General features: G+C 37.8%; 1 protein-coding gene across 1 annotated transcript in view; it reads left to right on the top strand.

Annotated features, from left to right (window-relative positions):
• slc28a3 (solute carrier family 28 member 3) overlaps positions 1–23,173 on the top strand; it is a 61,506-nt gene that overhangs the window by 19,896 nt on the left and 18,437 nt on the right. Inside the window, exons 7-12 of the mRNA XM_003216519.4 lie at positions 2,813–2,926; positions 5,043–5,120; positions 14,445–14,525; positions 15,792–15,872; positions 18,633–18,758; positions 20,546–20,676. Coding sequence (XP_003216567.4) covers positions 2,813–2,926; positions 5,043–5,120; positions 14,445–14,525; positions 15,792–15,872; positions 18,633–18,758; positions 20,546–20,676 — 611 coding nt within the window. The remainder of the gene's footprint in view (positions 1–2,812; positions 2,927–5,042; positions 5,121–14,444; positions 14,526–15,791; positions 15,873–18,632; positions 18,759–20,545; positions 20,677–23,173) is intronic.

Below are 23,173 nucleotides of genomic sequence, written 5' to 3'. Positions count from 1 at the left end.
ATACATAGTACAATTACATGGGGAACGGTATTAAATTCCAGAATTCCCAAACCGGAATGACAAGTGACTATGCTGGGAGAAAGCTGAATGATTTATAGGCCAAAAAGGTAGTGTTTCCAAGCTCTGTTATTCAATTTTACCCAGAGTTTATTCTCATTATCTCCCTTTATTGTGAAAGGCTAGCTTTCATAAAAGGGTAAGAAAGCCATCCATGGGTGAGGGATGTTAACCTAAATTTGTTGTTGTTCATCACCAGACTTATCGCTACTCTGTGGATTACAGATCACACTGCTCAGATCTTTCAGACTTATGGCTTCCTAACCATCCTGTCATCAAAACCCTTCTCATGTCTTGCAGACTCAGGCTCATGGCTTCCTTGATTGAGTCTATCCATTTGTAATGCAGGCTTCATCTTTTCCTATAAACTTCTACCTTCCCAAACTTCATTGGTTTTTTTTCTTGTGAGTCATGTCTTCTTATGAACTGTCAATAGTACAACGGTATCCATTTAGTCATCTTGGTTTCTCAGAAAGTTCAGGCTTCATTTGCTCTAAGACTCCATTATTAGTCATTTTGGATACCTATGGTGAATGTACACCTCTATGCCAGCACCACATTTTAAGTGAGTTGGTTGCTTCCTATCAGCTTTATTCATTGTCAGGCCTTCAAATTCATACCTAGAAACCAGTAATGATATGGCATGGATGTTTCTATGTTTGGTATTTAGCAATATGTTTTTACATTTAAGGGTCTTATCTAGTTCCTACATAGCTATCCTTCAGAGTCTTAGGCTGTAGAATTAATGTAGTTTGATGCTATTTTAGATGCCAATGCTATGAAACCCTGGGAGTGGTCATTTGATAAGGTCTCTTGCCTTCTCTGCCTCACCAAACTACAAATCTCAGATTCCATAGCACTGAGCCATGGCAGTTAAAGTAGTGCCAAACTATATTAATTATATTGTGTAGGTGCTGGCTTACTCTGCTTCTGATTTCTTGGCCAATCTTCATTTTTATTGCCTTAACCTGTATACATTTATGAATGGAATCTTTATCACTCATAGAGATATAGCAGATGGAACCTATGGCCACAGATCCTTGAACTTTTGACAAGAAAGCTTCTTATAAAACAGTTTGTAAAGGCATGCCTAGAAGACTTGAAAACACTGGGAAAATGAGTAGTTTTGTGTCTACTTCCAGACATGCTTGGACAATCTAAAGTTGGCATCTAATGCCAGCATGATGAATTTTCCCTTGAATAAAACTGACTTTCAGCCCATGATCTTTCACTTGTGGTTATCCAGAAAAGGATTATGAGTTTGTCCTTTAATTCTTGAAGGCACATCATAAGCTCAGGGTGTCCTTATGTGTCCTTAGCTTCAAAAGATAATTCTGTCTCTGAAGATGTATTCTTGATTTAAGCACAAATATCTGTAAGAAGGGAGAGCAGGGGATTTGGAAGTTGCTCTCAGCCAGTAAACTGAGCATCAGGACATGGGTCACTTTGTTATAGTCTTCACTGCTATGGTGAAATACATTGTACTCTGTTTAAATTAGAAGAATACTTTCTAAATTTGCATCTCTGTATACAAATGACCATATTTTGTGCAAATCTCTGTTCCCCTCTATCCTCTCCTTCTGGTGATATATTCTTTCCTTTTTAATAATGGATAAATGGCTACTCAGTTAAGATGGTGGAAAATATGATTGATTAAAGACAATTTCTGGGGAGAAAAAATCAACTGATAAAAAAGAAGGATGTTACTGATGATGTACTACAGCATATGCCAAAATTAATCTTTTTAATAGTCCATTTTCTCCTTCTCCTTCTTTTCTGAACATTCCAGCTTTTCTATTTTTCTGGATTTATGTTGTGAAGAACTACAGCAGTGCCTGCTCCAAACATATATGTGACAGTGACATTAAAAAAGCAATCTTCTTTGATCAAAAAAGAGCCCAGCTTACTTTTTTACTTAGTTTTTGTTCTAGTCCCAAAAAGACTTTCATCTGAGTCATATATTATTAATTCACTGCTTCAGTTCACTGTGTCACTGATCTCTTTTCTAAAACTTTCAACTCTTTTTCTGTCTGAGGAAATAAGAAATATAGCAAGGGATTTCTTACAGGTAAAAATTCCAATAAGCCAGTCTCCCAATAACACTGGAACAATGACTACCTTGATATTTTTCTTAATCCACAATACTGTACAGAGTAGACAGCTGAAGTGAATGTTAATGAGCTACTCCTGTGTATTCATCCTTATGTCTTCGTTGCCACTGATAGCCTAGCCTACATTAATATGTGATGTATCACAGAGTATCACTTGATCCCGGCGCTCCTAAACTTGTTCAGCATGGCACATCTGAATACAGTGTCGAAGGGGGGAAACAGTCGATTGCTTTGGATTCTAAAATTAATAACCAGTTCTAGTGTAGTTTGTAGGATTCTTCCATGTGATCTTTTTCCATAATAATATGGTCAACTTGACAAAAGCAAAGCCCAACACACACAAATAGTGTCTCTTACACAAAATGGCAAAATCCAAATTGCTTTTTGGCTTTTAGTTTTCATATTTTCATTCAAGCCATGAATGGTTGAATCTGTGGATATGGACAGCTAACTGCATGTATTCAATTTCTATCCTATTTTTCTTCCCCACTAAAACTCGGGGCAGGTCGTAATAAGATTTTTAAACATCAGGCACAAAAACACAATGAATAATAATAAAATATGGTTAAACAAATTGTCCTATTAAAAGATAATTGAAATAAAAGCCATTTAAAAATGCTTCTACTATTTGTTTTTCTGTATAGGTTGTATGGAGGCCAGTATTCTGGGGGATAGGACTGCAATTTGTCCTCGGACTAATAACATTAAGAACAAAAGTAGGATTTGATGCATTCAATTGGCTTGGGGTACAAGTACAGGTAAGCCCTATTACTGTATATGCATGTATTTGACTACGTTTCTGTGGGATCACTACTTGTATATGTGTGTGTTAAGGGAAAAACACCTGGTCAATTACAACTCATAGTTGAGTAATTAGAACAATCAAGGCTAACAAGCTTGAACCACTCCCTGAATAGGGTATATTTGGGAAATGTTTGTAATGTCTTTTGGGGACTTACTGAATACTTGCTGACAGCCTACTACGAAGATGCATGAGTTTAATGCAAGGAACTTTATGTGAGTTTTGTTGCTGGTAGTTTTATTGTGTTTCTTTTTGACTCTGCTACCTAAGAGTAAATTTTTGATTTTTCTTCCATTTTCCTGGCTTGTTTTCTTTTGCTCATTGTGAATACAACAAAGGACTGGATAAGTCTGGACGGGACTGCACGCAGTTTGTTTTTCAACAAACCCGTAACAAGCCCTGGCTGAAATATATGGCTGTATTCTCCCTCCTTTCTTTAAAATATATATATATACTAGTAGCAAGAACTGGAGTTGGGATTTATAGAAAGGTGAATGAAATCAGTATGAGATCAGTAGGATCCTCTTGGTTATTTAATCTTGCATAACTGGCAGTAGTTCTAGCATGTGTACTTCTTTGATATTGTATAAGGAACTATCCAGTGTATTCCTGAGTAATACAAATATAGATAAATCATCACAGGAAAATTTGTTCCTATGAGCAAGAACGTGTCATTTAACAAATCATCCCCAAAACTGTGGGAGTTCTTTATTCACACTTCAGGATTTATCAGTTACTTTGCTTAGAAAATAGCATTTTCTTTACAGAAATGCTGTTTTCTACATAGAAAATAATATTTCAGTGTGGGAAAACTTATTTTCTGCATAGAAAATAACATAGCTGCACAGGAAATGCCATATTCAGCACAAAAACCCACATGAATTTTATGCACAAAATAAGTCCCTGGCTAAGGAGATTCTACTTTGTCAATGACTCTCCTTGGGTTTTTTTAAAATATGGGATTGAAATATTCACGAATATTCTTTACAACCCTCTACAGTATTTGTTTGTATTGCAATGGTGTTGCAGTACAATACAATGGTTTGGGATTTTAGGAGGAAATGCAGATTGTGAAATGGCCGGAGAATGTCTGGGTACAGCCCAACCTATTCTCTCTCCCCAAAAGGTCAGTGGTCAGCCAGAGAAGAGGGTCTTGTGAGGGTTCCCTCAAGTTATAACCTTGTTGGCAATTGTTTTCCTCCTGCAATTTTAGTTTAAGTGTGTTGGTGGAACTTTATTTTCCATCAGCATCCCAAAAGATTTTGATCCTTATTTGGAGAAGCACTGGCCCTTAACTGGAGATCCGTATCTGGAGAAGCAGCAAGGAACCAAGCTGGTCATATAGTGGCTGCTTAGGGCATCATCGGGTGGATATGTGGAACTCCTTACAAATATGAGAATGTTGGCCACTTTTTCTCACCCAGGATCACAAGTAATGAAATAAGGCATAAATTGGCTTGAGACCTCAGAGAGCTATTTTCAGAGATATGATAAACAGTGTTGGGTTAAATCAGACTTGTCCAACCTGCAGGCCGTGGGCCACATGTGGGCCTAGGACACCTATGAATCTGGCCTAACACAAAATTGTAAACTTAGTTGAAACGTTAAGATTTTTTTTTTGGTAACTCAATTGTGTGATCTTTGAAAGCAAATGTTGTAGATAGCAATAAAATGGAAAGAAACAATCAGATTATCTTAACATCTACAAATATCAGTGCCATCTGTAATTCACATAATAATTGCAAACAGTCTCTGAACAGGGCAGCACATAATTAAGATTATTGTGTGAGGCCTTTTTTTTTTTTTGTTAAACAAAAAAATGCAAAAACCTTTCTGGGTGATTCCCAACTCTGTAGTTTTTTCCAGGATCTGTTTTCATAACTGTTCTCAAGTGTACACGACCACCTGCTGAGGCATACCAATTAAAACACATACATTCAATTCAAGATGACTGGGATAAATTAAGAAACTGCAATAGATTTTGTCTATATATGAATAAACTGCAATATATTATTATCTATTGCTAGTTTGGGTTGTGGGTTTTTTTAAATGTGTTTTCTTTCTCATTTAAGACTTTTTTGGGATACACAGATGCGGGGTCCAAATTTGTGTTCGGGGAAAAATACACAGATCATTTCTTTGCCTTCAAGGTAAGTTACAACTGTTGTTGTTTTATCAAATCTAAAAGGAGAGTATCTGTTTAGGAATATGTTTACCAGGTCCTCTCTTCTACGGGAGAAGAATTGTTAGTGGGAGTTATTTTCTACTAAAGGAATGTGATTGTTGTAGTCCAGCCTTTGATTGGGTCTGTACCTGATCTCACTGGGGATTCTGGGCTGTTAGGCTGCCTGATGATGACATTGGGGATTCTGGGCCTGCAAACCAGCAGGAGAATCAGGAGATTTTAAGCCCTGGGAATGAGAGCTCTCTGTCTGAGGGAGGCCATATTCTAGAAAGGCAGTTCCCTAGAAATGCAAGGTCAGAGACAGAATTGAGCTCAGAGGGAGAAAATGCAAGTCCAGGTGGCCAGGTTAATGAGCAGCAGTTAGATAGAAGATCAATGTTCCATCAACATAGAGCTTCTCAAGAGAAAGTACAAAGATTAAGCCGCTTATTAGAAAAGGAGCCCTTATCAGCTTTTGAAGGGAAACTGCACGGTTTTCTGTCTATATTAGAGACACTAGCAGATCATTCCTTTAGTCCAGGCAATATTGGTGTTAGAGTATAGAACTTCTACCAAGTCAAGTCTTCCAAGGGAATTCTAGTTCCAGGTTTCTTTGTGTTCATGTTTCAAGTTTCTAAGGGCTTTTTCTGTATTGCATGTTTTAGATGTATCCTGCTTTTGTGTTCCTGGGTTTTGATGCAATCATGTACTTTGAACCCTGAGGATTATTCTTGCGTTTTGGATATTGATTTTTATACACACACACATACACATTCTTCAATAAACTGTTTTCCTATTTTACCTTGGAATGGATTGTGTGTTAAGTACAGAGGTGTATTTCAGTCTTGGGATGCAACAGTGATATACTTGCCAGCACACAGGTACTGAGTTTAGAGAAAGCAAATCCAGGCACAGATTGGAGAATAATGCAATTATCTGAGAAACAAACTTTATTAAGGATCTCCAAGCTAAATCAACTCTACAGGCCTCTGACATATTTTGCTGCTTATATAACCTTAATAATCTGTCATAATTATGTCAACATCAAGTCAGCTTCACCTTATGATAACCCTATCTCAGGTGTTGTTGGTTTTTTTTTAGTGATGGGGGGAGCCCCCGGTGGTGCAATGGGTTAAACCCTTGTGCCGACAGGACTACTGACCAAAAGGTTGGCGGTTCGAATCCGGGGAGAGTGGGTGAACTCCCTCTGTCAGCTCCAGCTCCCCATATAGGGACATGAGAGAAGCCTCCACAAGGATGGTAAAACATCAAAAACATCTGGGTGTCCCCTGCGCAACATCCTTGCAGATGGCCAATTCTCTCAGTTTCTCAAGTCGCTCCTGAGACGGAAAAAAAAAGTGAGGGGGGGAGATTTATTCATAAGCTATTTACTAAAGTGTTCCTTTTAGGCTGTTCCATTATCCCCACATTGAGCACTAATACTATCACAAATAATTCTTGCTGAAATCTAACTTGTAGCCCCATCTAATGCAGGCCTGATGAATTAAAAAGAGCTTCATAACCCAACACTTATTAAATGGGTCTAGTCTAGTTGGGATTAATAATTGGATTTATTGTATATAAAGGTAAAGGTTTTCTTCTGACATTGAGTCTAGTCATGCCTGATTCTGGGGGCTGGTGCTCATCTCCATTTCTAAGCCGAAGAGCCGGTGTTGTCCGTAGACGTCTCCAAGGTCATGTGGCTAGCATGACCGCATGGAGCGCCATTATCTTCCCACTGGAGTGGTATCTATTGATCTACTCACATTTGCATGTTTTTGAACTGCTAGGTTAGCAGAAACTGGGGCTAACAGCAGGAGCTCACCCTGCTCCCCGGATTCAAACTGCTAACTTTTCAATCTGCAAGTTCAGCAGCTCCGTGCTTCTTTTCGGTTCTCTGGAGGTGGGCTAAGCTCTTGTCTTTTGCCACTTTACTCAGAGAAAAGGATGGTTACTGTTGTTGTTTTTAATAAGAGTTAAGGTACAGACTTACATTGACTCATAGACAAACCTAAAGTTTCTAGTCGTATACATGAAGTTTAGATTATTTTTTTCGTTAAAGAAGGGTTGTTGACTTTTTAAAAGGAAAGTTTCTGAAATTTTGAGTGGATTATCAGAAAGGTTGTTTCAAAAAAAGCAGACTAGGGCCACATGTGTACTTATTACAGAAATCAATAAAATGCCTCTCCAAGACCTTCTCTCATTTCTTTCATGGACCAAGGAAAGGGCTCAATAATCCTTGACCTCATAAGAGGGACATGTTGCCCCGCAACCAGTCCTTCACGTCTCTTGACTATTTGGATAGAGAATATGAAGCAATAAGATATTTTCCCTCTCATTCTCTTTCTCTCTTAGTGATCCTATTCATTAGACTAAGGAGATTGCATAGGGCAGGAAGTGATTCATTTAAAAGTCCCCGCATTTTTACAATCCTTTTATTTTGAGTACTTCAAGTAATAGAATACCCAGCAGGAAGATGTATCAGTCGCAGGATTGGCATGTTGATAAACATAGTCTTTTTTTGTCCGAAAGGTCCACCTGCCTTTTAACCCTTGGAAGGGATGTTTCTTATGAAATATTATCTGGGACTGCTGTGTTAGAGAATTTTTACCAAGTATATTTGAGTATCCTTGGGTGGTCTTAACATTTTTAATTCACCTGAATGGAATTTAATCAAATTGATAATTAAATTATTACATTAATGTTGTGAAATCATTTAAAAGTTGTCAGTCCTGGTGACATAAGGAGTTGTTCTGTCAATAATTTGTGACATTTACTTTTGTATAACAAATAGTGAATTACTTTTCAAACGTAACAGTTCAAGCACTGAGCTGAAACAATGACAAATAATGTCTATACCTGCAGAGTCAGCATAAGAAAGCATTGTATTGTTCATAAAAAGCAGATCCATTTACTCTACTAAGGTTGATATGTTTCCCAAACAAACATCAAAAACCCTATTTCCTAGTCAAAACATATACAACTGTCACTAAGAACTAGGATCCAGAACACTTAAAAACATGTAATAGCAAGTATTAACAGCAATTCATACTCTCTCATTTTTAGAGGAAGGCAATGACAAATGTCCTTGGTGGCGCAGTGGGTTAAACCCGTGCGCCGGCAGGACTGATGACTTGAAGGTTGGGTTGCTGACCTGAAGGTTGACGGTTCGAATCCAACCCGGGGAGAGCGCGGATGAGTTCCCTCTATCAGATCAGGCTCCATGCGGGGACATGAGAAAAGTCTCCCACAAGGATGGTAAAAACACCAAAACATCTGGGCTTCCCCTGGGCAATGTCCTTGCAGACGGCCAATTCTCTCACACCAGAAGTGACTTGGAGTTTCTTAAGTCGCTATTGACATGCACAAAAAAGGCAACTCCTATTGCGCAAGTTTTGCAAAGAAAACACATAGGGTCAATATAAATCAGAGTCAACTAAAAGGCATACGGCCTCATCACACCAGAGTATGGATCCACTTTAAATCCGGTTTCTGCCTCCTGCACAATTCTGGGGTTAGTAGTTTAGTGAGGCCAGTACCTCTCTGGTTGAGCAGTTTAAAGGCCTTCCCCTAAACTACAAGCCCCAGAGTTCTGCAGGAGGTAGAAACCAAATTGAAAGTGGATCCATGCTCTGGTGTGATCAAATAAGCAAAGATCTGCTTCAAAGGAAGGCTTTCAATCAGTGTCCTCCCGTGACATTTCACTGCTTTAAGCAGTTAGTCCAACTAGGTCCTTCTCACTTGCGGTATCATTGATATCTGCTTTCCTTTTATCCGTTCCTCCTTTGTGATGTCGCCTGAAGCACATTACTACTCCCTGGTGGCTTTAGTGGCCATGTTATACCCTTCTGTCCCCAAGCTTATGGAAAATAGCAGGTATGCCATCGGAACCAATCACTGAAAAATAAAAGTGTTGGATAAGCAAAAATGTTGGATAATAAGAAGGGATTAAGGAAAAGCCTATTAAACATCAAATTACATTAAGATTTTACAAATTAAGCACAAAAACATCATGTTTTACAAGAAATCAACAGAAAAAGCAGTCTCGACTGCACCTCGTATGTTTTGTGCCCCAAGCAACCACTTAATTCGCCTCATTGTTGGACCGGCCCTGCATGCCATCCTACTGTGTCAGACATTGATAAGTATAGCACTCAGCAGTGATTGTATGCTTCTCTCTGTGTCCACCCACCCATAGAAATTTTATCAAAAGCAAGTTTCATGTCTCTTTGATATTATAACTCCTGGGAGACTTAAGATATTAGAGGTCCTGGAAGAATTTCCAGGATGCTCTTGGCCCTGTCAAGAAAGTAAAGAATGGTTTGGGAGGTGGTAGCAGCTAACTGCCCCAAGTACTGATCCTACCAAATGAGGAAAGATCACTTATGACATCAAAGAAAGGCATACTCAGTACTAACACTGGTACTTTGGGCAAAATAACCACAAAAACATTGTGCAAAAACAGAATTCATAGTGGCTTTCATTGTTAACTATAATAGGAGGTATCTCGGGCTCTTTAGAGAGAAATCTCTGTTTTCAATGATTGAGCAGATCACAATTTGTGGATCTGAGCAACCCATTTGCTCATTCTAGCTCTCAGAGCAATGTCTGCAGGTGTTTTATCAGTAGGAATTGAACACAAGGTTCTTTGGAGGCTGATAAAAGGCTCTGTGGGCCTGGTCTCCATGCCATGGGAGATCACAGGCAAAGATTTCTCCCCACATTTCTCAAAATATGCCCTGCTCTCTGTCAAACTTTAAACCTTAGATCCTAGAACTCAGTCAGAAGCTTTTTAATATTCAAACAAATGGCAGGTTTAGTTCTGCCCACTGAACCAAGAGTATTTGAGTCCGAACAAATTGGTTTCTAATGCTAGTTGGTTTTTTAAAATAAAGATCTTAATACAAATATTTTGTAAAATAAACTGCTAAAATATTTGTCTCTAATGGGTGGAGAGGATACACATTGGTTCACCCTCTGATCATTTTTAGCTTTTATTAAAGAATGCAGTAGAAGCTCAATCTGTATTGCTACTGTTTTTTATGATTAAAATTAATCATACTGGGTTCCCCCCCACCCAATTTGGGATCATTAACATTTGGCTCATTGCCTCTGCCGTAGTCCTTTGGGAAATCCAGCCATTTCACCCATCCCAAGACCTTTAATAACAACAACAACAACAACAATAACAACAACAATAAACTTTATTTCTATTACACCCTATCTCCTCGAAGGGACTCAGGGCAGATTCCAACAAACAACTACATACATTCAATGCCTTCATAAAATAGATAAATATTGGCATAAAATTGCAACACGACCCCATATATGAATAATACAGCGTTTAAAACCTAAAATCAAATTAAACCTAAGCTCCTCTTCCTCTTCCTCCTCCTTTGTTGCTTCAGGCTAAAATTTCCTTTTCAGACTTGTTTCTGTTGATGGCGCTTCTTCCATTTGTGTTCATTTAGGTGAACATGAGAAACATTGCTGCCTCCCCCAGATGTAATGGGAATGCAGCTACCATTGTTCCCAACAACTGACTGTGTTGCCTTGGTGCTGTGGGGATTGCATTCAGACAATACAGCAATATATGCATGTTCCTTTTCCCTGTTTGATTACTTAGGTCCTTCTCCTTTTTTATTCAAGTGCTACTAGAAAAGTGGAGCCCAGTGGCTAATTTTGACCCTAATTTTGACCGGGCTGTGGTGCAGGCTGTTGAGCAGCAGCAATAAATCACTCTGACCATGAGGTCATGAGTTCGAGGCCAGCCCGTGGCAGGGTGAGCACCCATCAATTAAAAATAAAAAATAGCCCCTGCTCGTTGCTGACCAGGCAACCCGAAAGATATTTGCATCTATCAAGTAGGAAATAAGGTACCACTTGTTTAAAAAGTGACCATGGAATGGCTTTAGACTACGACCTGGGGATGGCGTGATATTAATTAATTATCAGGTTTTTAATGCTATTGGATGAATTTTTAATTTTTGCTATATTTTAAATGTATGTCTGATATGTGTATCTGTAGGCATTGAACAAGTGCCTATGTAAGCCACCTTGAGTCCCCTCTGGGGTGAGAAAGGCGGGGTACAAATGAGGTAAATAAAATAATAATAAAATAAATAATAATACTACAAGATATTCATTGAAAAACTGTAGCAAAATCTGTCTCACGAAAGCAATTTTTTTACAGTTTAATAAACTTTTTCCATGTTTGTATGATAGAACCAATTAGGAAATGAGATTTATAATCCAGGAATAAAAATCATGTTGCATAGTGTGATATCTATACATACAGATGGTGCTTTCTGTATTGGACAAACATGACAATAAATATTTAAACACCTGCAGATCTGGTCCACAACAGGTTCCTTTCAGTATTTCTGCAACATAGGAGAACAGAATCATCCTGCTTTAAAAATTCATATTTATTGAACAACCAAAAGAGTAGTGATCCTCATCTTTTTGTCCTTCAAATGTTTCAGATTTCAACTCCCAGTATCATTTACTGGGGTCCATGTATTCCAGAGCTTCTGGGAACTGAAAGTCTCAGTCTAAAGGATCACAGGCTGAAAACCAATGCCATAGACATTGTGTTCTGAAAGGGAGCAGGCCCTTAATTACCTGCTTTTCTGATGGTCACAGATGTGCTTTTTTGACGTCCTGTTTCTGCTCTACTTACAAGTCTGGAATGTAGCAGAATTTTCATATTATTATTTTAAAAGCACTCTGTGTTCCTGCTCATTGATGCACAGTCCCAAAGTACCTTTCTTTGGTACAATAATCAAAAGCTTTATTGTGAAGGACAGCTGGCCCTGACCAAGGAACTCAATGTTGGAATGTGGTATATTACTAGGTAAAACTCATGGCTAGTGATGTGCTTTAATTAATCCTGATTTCATTATTGTTAACAAGCCAATGTGGGGTAAAAGTCTATACTCCAAGTCAGCATTACCATTTCCTGTAATTATTTAACAAATCACAAACATACTTATGTAACTCAGAGCCAGTTGAATAATACCTTTGAATTTTGTATGCCCTTTTCATGCTCCAGGCAGCATTATCCCCTAGTATGACCATGTAAAAGAAATGTAGAACTTTTATTTATTCAGTTCTATTATCCCCACCTCCACCCCACACCCAACTTTTCAAATTTCCTTTTTTGTGTATTTGATTAAAAAAATGTCAATTTTTGTTGTTGTTGTTGTTGATGATGATGATGATGATGATGATGATGATAATGTTATTCCTAAAAGGGGTGGGTGGCTAAATGACGTTTAGCCAAGAGGAATCAAGTTAAGGGCTGGAGAACACTTATTTAAAAGGTACCCTTTAAACCCTATTCTTCCTGAGAGAGAGACAGCTTTTCATGTCTGTGTATCTCATCAGGCATGGAACACACATGCTTTCCTTCCTTCCCCCCTGTGTGGACTCCTCCAGAGCACTTGCATTTCTCAAAAGCCTCAAACACCTGGTCAGCTGATCAGCTGTCAAATGGAAACACAGGTGACTCAGGGAAGTACAAGTGGAAAGCAAATACAGTAGAGTGTCACTTATCAAACGTAAACGGGCTGGCAGAATGTTGGATAAGCGAATATATTGGATAATAAGGAGAGATTAAGGAAAAGCCTATTAAACATCAAATTAGGTTATGATTTTACAAATTAAGCACCAAAACATCATGTTATACAACAAATTTGACAGAAAAAAATCGTTCAATACGCAGTAATATTATGTTGTAATTACTGTATTTACGAATTTAGTACCATAATATCATGATGTATTGAAAACATTGTCTACAAAAATGCGTTGGATAATCCAGAACGTTTGATAAGCGAGTGTTGGATAAGTGAGACTCTACTGTACAACTCTCTCAAATTCTGTCTTTTACAGTTTGTAATGTAAAGAGGGGACCCTCCATCTTAATCCATTTCACAAGACTGTTGTGAGGACGGCAAGGGGCTATGTAGCGGGACTGGGAGGTCTGTGTTTGGACTCCCTTTGTGGTCCCGCATTTTAAAAACCCACTTCTTTGTCCCTCATTTTGGTGCTGTCTGGGCACGCCCTGAATGTATTTAATATGTCCATGTAGATGGGCCATAAGAACATCCTTCTTCTCAAATCTTCTCAACATTTGAAAAACATTTTTCAAATATTTGCCAATATTATTTCCATCCCCAATCTCCAGGTATGTTATTAGTATGCTGGTGAAATGTCAGTGATATTTTTCTTCACTTAGGCCAGTGATTCTCAACTTGTGGGTCCCCAGGTGTTTTGGCCTACAACTCCCAGAAATCCTAGCCAGTTTACCAGCCATTAGGATTTCTGGGAGTTGAAGGCCAAAGGGACCCACAAGTTGAGAACCACTGCTTTTAATGTCCTTAACCTGGAGACATTTCCAATTCCTTTTACAGTTTGTCCCTGAGTTACAAACATCTGACCTACAAATGACTCCTAGTTAAGAATGAGAGTGAGACAACAGGAATCTACTCCTAGAAAGAGAAAGTCACTCCTGAAAGATTTATAATGGGGAAAAGGTGTCTCCACAGAAACCTTCTCACCAATTCTTACCCTGTTTCCCCTAAAATAAGACATCCTCAGAAAATAAGACCTAGTAGAGGTTTTGCTAAATTGCTAAATATAAGGCCTCCCCTGAAAGTAAGACCTAGCAAAGTTTGTGTTAGGAAGCATGCCCGCCAAACAGAACACCAGAGCATGTAGGATCGGTAAATGTACATACCATAGATGTATATAACATGGAAATATTGGTAGTAACAAGAAGTTCTTGATAGGATTTACAGTTTGTCTGGTTATGCTGGTTTGTGATGACAACTACTGTACAGTATATAGTAAATGTTCATTTTTTGTTCAATAATAAATGTGAATTCTTCCTCATGGAAAAATAAGACATCCCCTGAAAATAAGACCTAGTGCATCTTTGGGAGCAAAAATTAATATAAGACACTGGGGAAACATGGTATTTATACAATAATCCAATTTTTTCAAAATCCAATTTTCACAGGGACAGAAAGTGATGTGAAATCTTCTGAACAGGAGCACAGACAGCAAAACAAGCACCATAGGGGTGCTAACCCTTCCTTATGCTATCCAAAGCTTAAACATACATATATATATTTGGCTAGAGTTACTCCTTTAGAATGTACCTGTTCCGCCTTAGATACAAATCCAACTTAAGAACAAACCTACAGAATCTATTTTGTTCATCATTTGGGGACTGCCTGTATTTCTGTTTTGAAATATAGAAAATGGAAATTCTTCATACTTTTAATTGTTTTTTTTTTCTGTCCAGGTGCTGCCTATAGTCATTTTCTTCAGCACAGTGATGTCTGTTCTATACCACGTTGGATTCATGCAATGGCTTATTAAAAAGGTAAAGCCCAAGGCACATGTTTTCCTGCATAGCCTACAGCAGGGGTTGGCACACACAGAGGGTTTTGGCATCACTAAGCCCTCAATTTTGGCAACGCTGAACCTTCAAGTGGACCACAGCTTTCAGGTTTCAGTTTGTTTTGGAGTTTGGGAGGGAATTAATTAAAGCTCCTTTAGAGTGTGAGAGTAAAACTGTCTTTAAGGCTTTTACCACAATACTCTGTGTGCCCAGAGTTGTTCTGGAGTGAAATTGCACATTTTGAAATGTTTTTTTTTTAAAAAAAAAATAAAGTAAAATAGAGAATCCTAGGCATGTCGAGAAACCTGCTTTGTGAAGGGCTGGACAGCCTTCCATCATTGTAGCTCTTGAGAACTCCTCTTATGGCCTGATGACCCAAGGTGGTTAAAACAGTGATTAAAATATACGGACCAGCCCCACTCCATGGCAGAATACTTTAAACAGGTTAAAGAGGTTAAAGTAGTCCTCCATGGTCTAGAGATGGTCCATGAGCTTGCTACTACTCTGTATCAAGTTTCCAGGACAGAGAGAAACTGTAGTCTATGGATACAAATTTGATTCCAGTCTCTGACACATTGGTAGAACTAACGTGTCAGTCCTCTGCATTAGATAGCTTAGATCCAGTCTAAGTCTCAGAATCCAAAATTAAGGTTTCCAAATTCTGCTATAAACCTTCTTACCTACCCTCTTAATATCCATCTCTCTTTTTCATCTCTTCTCTAAAAGTTTACCAACCCAAATTATGCGGTTTTCAGACTACAATAGGGACCTGCTCTCTAGGCCCCTCTAATTGGTAAGAAATGGTAGATACAAGTCACATTTCTTCTTTTTTTAGATGTTTTAAGTGTTTGCACAACTTGTAGAAAGTACAAAGCATGGCCAAAAGAGGTTATCCAACAAAGTAGGATCAAATTCCTGGCCTGTTTTGGTTTCTGAAGACACTGTTTATTTGGGTAACAGACTGGCATATAGGAAGTTGCAGCTTAGATTTAATCCAGTGAAGAAATACTTATTCCATCTCCCTGGTGGCAACTGTCAGTCATCATCTCCTTCTTCCCATGCAAGGCTGTCCCTATTTTTGTGAATTCCTGTATTTTAATAAAATTATATTTATGTGAATGAGATGCCAAAAGTATTCCTTTTGAAGGCTGAACATGAGTCAACTGGGGAAGATAGGAAAATGGTACTTTTAAGCAGTGTGATAACAGCAGAAAACTAATTTTCCACATAATAACTTTCTTTTCTTAGGTTGGATGGATAATGCAAATTACCTTAGGGACAACCCCTGTTGAATCCTTAGTTGCAGCCGGCAATATATTTGTGGGACAGGTAAGCTTGTACAACAGAGAAATAATCTACTAGCCTTGAGACCCCCTTCTTGAAATAGACCATGGTTTGTCATCATACTAAGCAATTTTTCTCTCCTAGGAGATAAAGTAGAGCAAATATATATCCTTCCTTGGAACTTATATACACTCTAGTAGAGAAGCATTTCCATTAATGAGGCAAGAGCGTGGTTATCTCTAATGCACATAATGCCATCAGGGGTGGAAATTAACATCCATTGAGGCACCTTCTCCTGACCGGGTGCTCTCACATCTGGAGGACACCCAGTTGGAATTAGCTAAACTTTACATTTTATCTGCTCCAAGCTTCTTGCCTTTCCCCCACATACTGCAATCTGGCCATCCATGTTGCTCTAACTTACCTCCTTCAAAACTCCACAGACCTACCTTGTTCTGTTATCTCTTGAAGGAGTAAATATTTATCAAAAATAACTCTCTCAGTGTTGGAATACAAATTTCTCTGAAGATCACAAACTTTTCTCCATCTTTTGTGCATGTGTAAATTGGATCATGGAACTTCTGAAGTTATACAACTATAACTGAGGATGCATCTACACCAGAGCTTTCCAAATTGTGTGCCATGACATATTAGCATGCTAGCTACCATGTGCAGGTGTGTCACAAAAACATAATGAAAAAGGACAATAATCTTTGAAATATATGTTATCTTATTTTATACATGTGTGTGTGTGTGTGTAATGAAAACCATATATATAGAGAGAGAGAGAGAGAAAAACGCACGCGCACGCACACACACACACACATATAAAAGGTTTTCATAAGATATGTTGTGTCCCCATAGATTTTGTTATTACAATTTGTGGTACAGTTTCATTATCTGGGTGGAGGTCAGAAGAGGATGCTAGACAGAGAGGGAAAATCTATTTTATGGGTGCATAGTTGAAGGAGAAAAACCATTTCCCCCGTTTCCGCTGGTTATTCCCTCTTCCCACTTCCCTTTCATAAAGCAGGGTTGTTTCCACAACAGCAACATATATAAATAAAAGCTAGTATATAAATAAAGATCACGCAGGCTTCCGTCCAGGGAGACAGTTAAATCAGAGAGTGTGAGAATGATTTTAAATATAATAGGGGTAGCCAAACAAGACCTAAATAGAAATATTGCATTATTTCTTGATACTGAGAAAGCGTTTGCTAATGTTCATTGGGAATTTATGGAAAAAGTCCTGTCCCAATATGGGGTGGGACAACAATTTAGAAATGAAGTGAGCGCAATATATTCTAACCAAAAAGACTAACGATAAATGGCCAACTGTCAAATTGGATAGAAATACAAAAAGGAATAAGACAAAGTTGCCCATTGTCACCAATTTTGTTTAGCTGGATGTTAGATATATTAAATATTAAGATCAGAGAAGATAGGCATATCAAATGAATGAAAATAAAAAGAGCAAGATTTTAAAATTAAGGCATATGCAGATGACATGGTAGTCATCATAGAAGATCCTATAAAGAGCACATCAAATTTGATGGGAATAATTAGGAAGTATGGAAGTGTGGCAGGTCTTAAAATAAACAAAGAGAAACCAATGTTTTTAATGAGAAATCTTTCAAGAATAATATTGATAAACTGGAGAGCATTTCAGAGTGCAAGCTTACAAGAAAAGTTAAATATTTAGGAATATGGATAACTAATAAAATAATAATTTATATCAAGATAACTATGGTACAGCACTCCACAAAACTTGCAAATTGTTACAAGATAAAGCAAATAAATGTTGGAAGTGTGAGAACCAGACAGGCACATTTTCCATGTCTGGTGGATGTGCGAAATTGCCAAGAAGTATAGGAGAGAAGTGCATAAGAAAACACAGAAAATGTTAGACATAAAAATTTAAATGGAACCAAAATATTTCCTCCTGGGAATGCTGGGCATGGAAAAAAACCGAACAGATACTGTTCAATTATTTAGTAACAGTGGCAAGAATAGTCTATGCCAGAAACTGGAGAATCAGAGAAGCACCCTCAATCAATCAATGGTTACTGAAAATAATGGAGATTATAAGCATAGATAGACCAACTTACTTGATATCAACACAACAAGGAAAACCAAAAACTCAAACAGATTTGCAACTAAAGATTATTTGAAATGCGAAAAGATGAAAATAATAACATGAACTAGAAAGAAGATATAATAAAGTAGTTGTTTCATAAGTGAATAAAGAGAGAAGGGGGATGTAAAGAAGAGAAACTATTAAGCTTTTGTGAACTTTGAAAGGACTATACAACACTATGAAGTAGATGGAAGTCAACATACCCCTATTTCCCCTATCCTTTTTTTCCTATTCCCTTTCCTCGTCTTTTCCCCTTGTATGTGTTTTTCTCCCTCTATAACTAAAATTTTCTTTTCATCATATTGTAAATATTCTATATGTGTTATTAATAAAAAAAAATTTTTTAAAAATAACTATGGGAAGGCATGGAAGGAGGTTAAAAAAGATCTGGATAGACGGCAAAGGATTCAACTATCTTGGTCAGGGAGATAAAAATGATATTTTTAAATATCATTATTGCTAAAAATGATATTTTAAAATTGACAAATAATTAAGGAAGTGAAGATTTTTGAAAAATGGAAAAAGGAATTTAGTTTACCAAATGAAGTTGGTCTGAAATGGTTTCCACATGACTCCACTCCATGGATAAAGTAAAATACCGGTAATGTGAAGTTATGGCCAGAATGTACTTATTTTCTTCTCTTTTGTTCTCCTTGTCCTTCCTGCAGTCAGAATCTCCACTTTTAGTGAAACCCTATTTGCCGTATGTTACAAAGTCAGAACTCCATGCCATCATGACAGCGGGGTTTGCCACCATCGCTGGAAGTGTCTTAGGAGCATATATTTCCTTTGGGGTAAGAATGAAAATACACGGTTATTTTCCAGACCTTTCTTTTCCTGCTCCTCCCAGAATGGTAGGATGCCGTATAAAATAAAAGTTTCTCCATCAACCATAGAATTTTGTAGAAAACAAGTATTTTATTCACAGTTTGTCTTCCAACAATTTTTTAAATGTTTTTATTCTATGGAAAATAAAAGAAAGCAAGTAGCACAGATGGGAAATAATGCCTCATCTGAGAAAAGCTGTGTTTTCACTATGGATTAACTGTGATAATAAGGATAAAAAGAGAAAGCCTGATATTATCGAGGGTGCAGCAATGGGTGAAAGCCTTGTCCTGATAGGACTGCTGACTTGAAGGGCGGGTTGCTGACCTGAACACCACCGGTTTGAATCCAACCCAGAGAGAGCATGGATGAGCCACTTCTGTCACCTCCAGCTCCATGAAGGGACATGGGAAAAGCCTTCCACAAGGATGGTAAAACTTCAAAAACATTCAGGCGTCCCCTGGGCAATGTCCTTGCAGACAGCCAATTCTCTCACACCAGAAGCGACTTGCAGTTTCTCAAGTCACTCCTGACACACACACAAAAAAATCCAGGGATGTGAAAAATCTTCAGTCATTATTCTCACTTTCTTCTTACCAATAATCTTATTTTATCCTAGTTCTGTATTGACTATGAGACTTGTATTTTTAAAACAGATATTGTTAAATATTTCCCTCCCCCCAAATATGCATTTTTGTATTCAACTTTCTTTTGATTGAAACATTTTTGCACATTTTCCTCTTTTTTATTTCTTTTTTAAAAAATTATACATTTTCAGTACATTAAAAAGGTAACGTCCTTGCAGACAGCCAATTCTCATACCAGAAGCGACTTGCAGTTTCTCAAGTTGCTCCTGACATGAAAAAGTACGTTAAAATAATCTTGAAAATAAATAATGAAGAATGAAAAAACAAAAAAGATTACTTCATCATCATCATCATCATCATCTTGGTTTGTATTCCACCCTATCTCCCCAAAGGGAGATATCAATAGCTGTAATTGCATACCTTACTTAATCATGCTTAGCTCTTTAACATTTATGCAAATCAACTTTTCTTACTCAAATCCTTTCTGATCATCCAAACTAATAGTAAGTGAGTCATTTTTTCCTTTGCAAAAAGTCCATAGGGAGCTTCCAGTCTTTTTTTAAAGTCACTAATGGTTTATTTCTAATTCAATAAAACAGTTTATCAATTACTGCTAATCTATCAGTTTGAACAACAATTTTTCATAATGTTTTCCCTTTATACATCCAATTACAACACTCTATATAAATTGCCCCCAACATCCTACATCAATAATGCATCATTTTAAAAGTAAATTTTCCATAACATCTGAACATGATATACATTCAATGTAACTATCTTATCTATTAATCCACCCCATCCCTAGTATATATGAACTTCGGAGTCTGACTCTCTTCTTTCATACAATATCGCCTTTCCTAACTGAAGTGAGAGTCTACTAAAGAAATATTGCTTCTCATTTTTTCTAGTGAGCTATGTTAGGAAAAGTCGCCACCCTCCTCAAAAAGCTAGATCGCATTTTGATGTTTTGATACTTCAAAAGTATTATACTTCTATTCCCAACATACCCATTGTAACCTCCTCCAAATGGGCTAGACTACAGAAAGATGATGGATTTTGAACGATTAAGTTTGTAGTCAATCAAATCTGGAGGGCACTTTATTGGGAAGCTATGCTACACAGCAATAATCTTTAACACTTTCTTTCTTTTTTGTCCTTTGAAATCTCAGGTTTCAGCCACCCACTTATTAACTGCTTCTGTGATGTCAGCTCCAGCAGCTTTGGCTATTGCCAAGCTCTTTTGGCCTGAAACTGAGCAACCCCGAATAACCGTACAGCGGAGCACGAACCTCGGGAAAGGGTAATGAGATGTACACTTGCATGGCTCAAGACTTACTCAGAGCTGGGAAATCATATAAGCAGGTTTAGTTGTTACACTGGTTAATAATTTAAAAGTATCTATAAATTTGCCAAGGGAGATATCCTGCTGATTATACACACACACCTTTTATGACCTCTATTGATTTGCCCTCATTACCAAAATCAGCAGCACTGAAATTGGTAACACAAGCGGGTCATTCAGTTATGTCACCTAGTTCTTTTTTCTCCTTCTCTTGTAAATCTGGCTCAGAGTATTCCTGGAACAAGCAGTATATGCTGAATCTGGGGCCACTGACCAGGTGACCTGGAACTGCGTAGGCCCTGTTGGGTGGAGACCTCCACTATGTCACCATCGTTACCAAGTTGCTGTAAATGAAGAGGTGACCAAGACAATCTGGAAACAAAGTACATGAGGAATGGTTTTGGGAGCTGAAAATTTTGGGCCTTGCCAAGAGAAAAGCACAAGATGTGACACAATAGCCATCTCCAAATATTTGCAGGCATGCCATGTAGAAAATGGAACAAGCTTGTTTTCTGCTTCTCCAGAAATTAGGACACAAATCAATGCTTGTGGTGACATCTCTGTCCTTGTCATCTGATCCTGTTAGGAAAAAGTTTCTGATATTAAAACCTACCCAACACTGGAATGAAATCCCTCAAAGGGTGGTGTTTATCTCTTGGGAGCACTCTTGGGCTGGACTAGATGGCCTTTTGGTTCCCTTATGACTCTGTAATTCTCATGCTCATCAAGGGAGCCTTTTTCTTGTTTCTGATCATAACTTGACAAGAACATCAAAAACAATATTCAAATTAACTCTTGTCAATTCCATCTCCAAGATCATTCATCGTTAACACTAGGTGGACTATTTGTGTACATTCTCCAAATGGCTATGTCTATTTCTTCCTAGTGTCAGAGGCGAGGAATCATTCCTGGGTAATACACAGGCATAGAATAGCATTTTTCCACTCCGATGTTTTGGATCACAATCCCCACCATCACCATCCAATAAAACGATAACTGTGGCTCTCCAGAAAAACTCTCGAAGATAAATAAAAAGTTGAATTTATGCTGGAAATGTAAACAAACTACTGGAAGCTTTTATCATATGTGGTGGACTAAAGGCTAAAACCATATGGATAAAAGTGCATACTGGTATTGAAAACATAATAAAAAATAAACTAACACTGAAACCAAAAACTTATTTATTGAGACTATTTGATACGCAAATGCTGAAACACCAGGAAAGTATCTTTCTGTACATGACTACAGTAGCAAGAAGTCCTTATGCAAAACTATGGAAGCAACAGAGAAGAATGGATTACAAAAAAATTGAAATGGCTGGAATGGACAAATTAACATTAATTCTACAACAATATAATACACAAAAACTGCAAAAAGAATGGAAACCTTTTATGGATTTTATAAAGAAGATGGCTGCAACAGAATTTGTAAATTAAAAGTGTTATGAAATACTTTTCTTGTTAGAGAAAATATCATAGTTGGAACCTTTTTCTTTTACTTTACTTCCTCCCTATACTTAAGAATATGTATAATGTTACTTTCTCCCCCTCTATGTCTTTGATGATATGATAGACCCATGTGTAGAACTATCAACATGACTCCATAACTTACATACTATATCCTGTGATGTTTCCCACCTTTCCCTTCTTTTTTCACTTTTTAAATTGTTTGAGTTGTTTTCTTTTCTTTCTTTTTTTTTGAAAAAAATAAAAGCTTATTTGTAAAAAGAGAGAGAGAGAGAGAGAGAGAGAGAGAGAGAGAGAGAGAGAGAGAGAGGACAATAGCTGTGGCTGATGGTAGAGAATCCAAAACATTGGGGGAGGCCAGCCAAGGTAGTATGGATCATGAATCTGAGCCAATTGCTTTTCCTGTGCAATTGGTTCCATGCAAGCCAACAGAAGACGGGCATTTCAGGAACAAGTTACATGGAGATGATAGCTTGCTTTGCCTAATATCACTACTTCCGCTTTCCTTTCCTTGTGTGAGCGCAGAAGGAGTACAAAATAACAGTCTGTAGCATGAGCCATATGAGACCCCAGCCTGTGTCTGTAACACAGCTTTGGACCTGAAAGCCTGATAAGCCTAAATGAAGGAGCAGTGGCAATTCAAGTCACAGATTCCTTGTATGTGACATTTCGCCAGGAGATAAAGAAAGTTTGAAGTTCTTTCAGTGCTTACAATATATATATGTAGGTAAAGGTTTCCCCCTGACATTAAGTCTAGTCATGTCTGACTCTGGGGGTTGGTGCTCATCTCCATTTCTAAGCCGAAGAGCCGGCATTGTCCGTAGACACCTCTAAGGTCATGTGGCTGGCATGACTGCATGGAGCATTGTTACCTTCCCGCCTGAGTGGTACCTATTGATCTACTCACATTTGCATGTTTTCGAACTGCTAGGTTGGTAGAAGATATATATGTGTGTGTATTTTGTATTACAAGTATTATATTAATTGCT

This window comes from Anolis carolinensis, chromosome 2, assembly GCF_035594765.1.
Source record: "Anolis carolinensis isolate JA03-04 chromosome 2, rAnoCar3.1.pri, whole genome shotgun sequence".
In the NCBI taxonomy this organism is placed as follows: Eukaryota; Metazoa; Chordata; class Lepidosauria; order Squamata; family Dactyloidae; genus Anolis; species Anolis carolinensis.
Note: the sequence above shows the minus strand (reverse complement) of the source record. Positions and strands in the feature narration are given on the sequence as shown.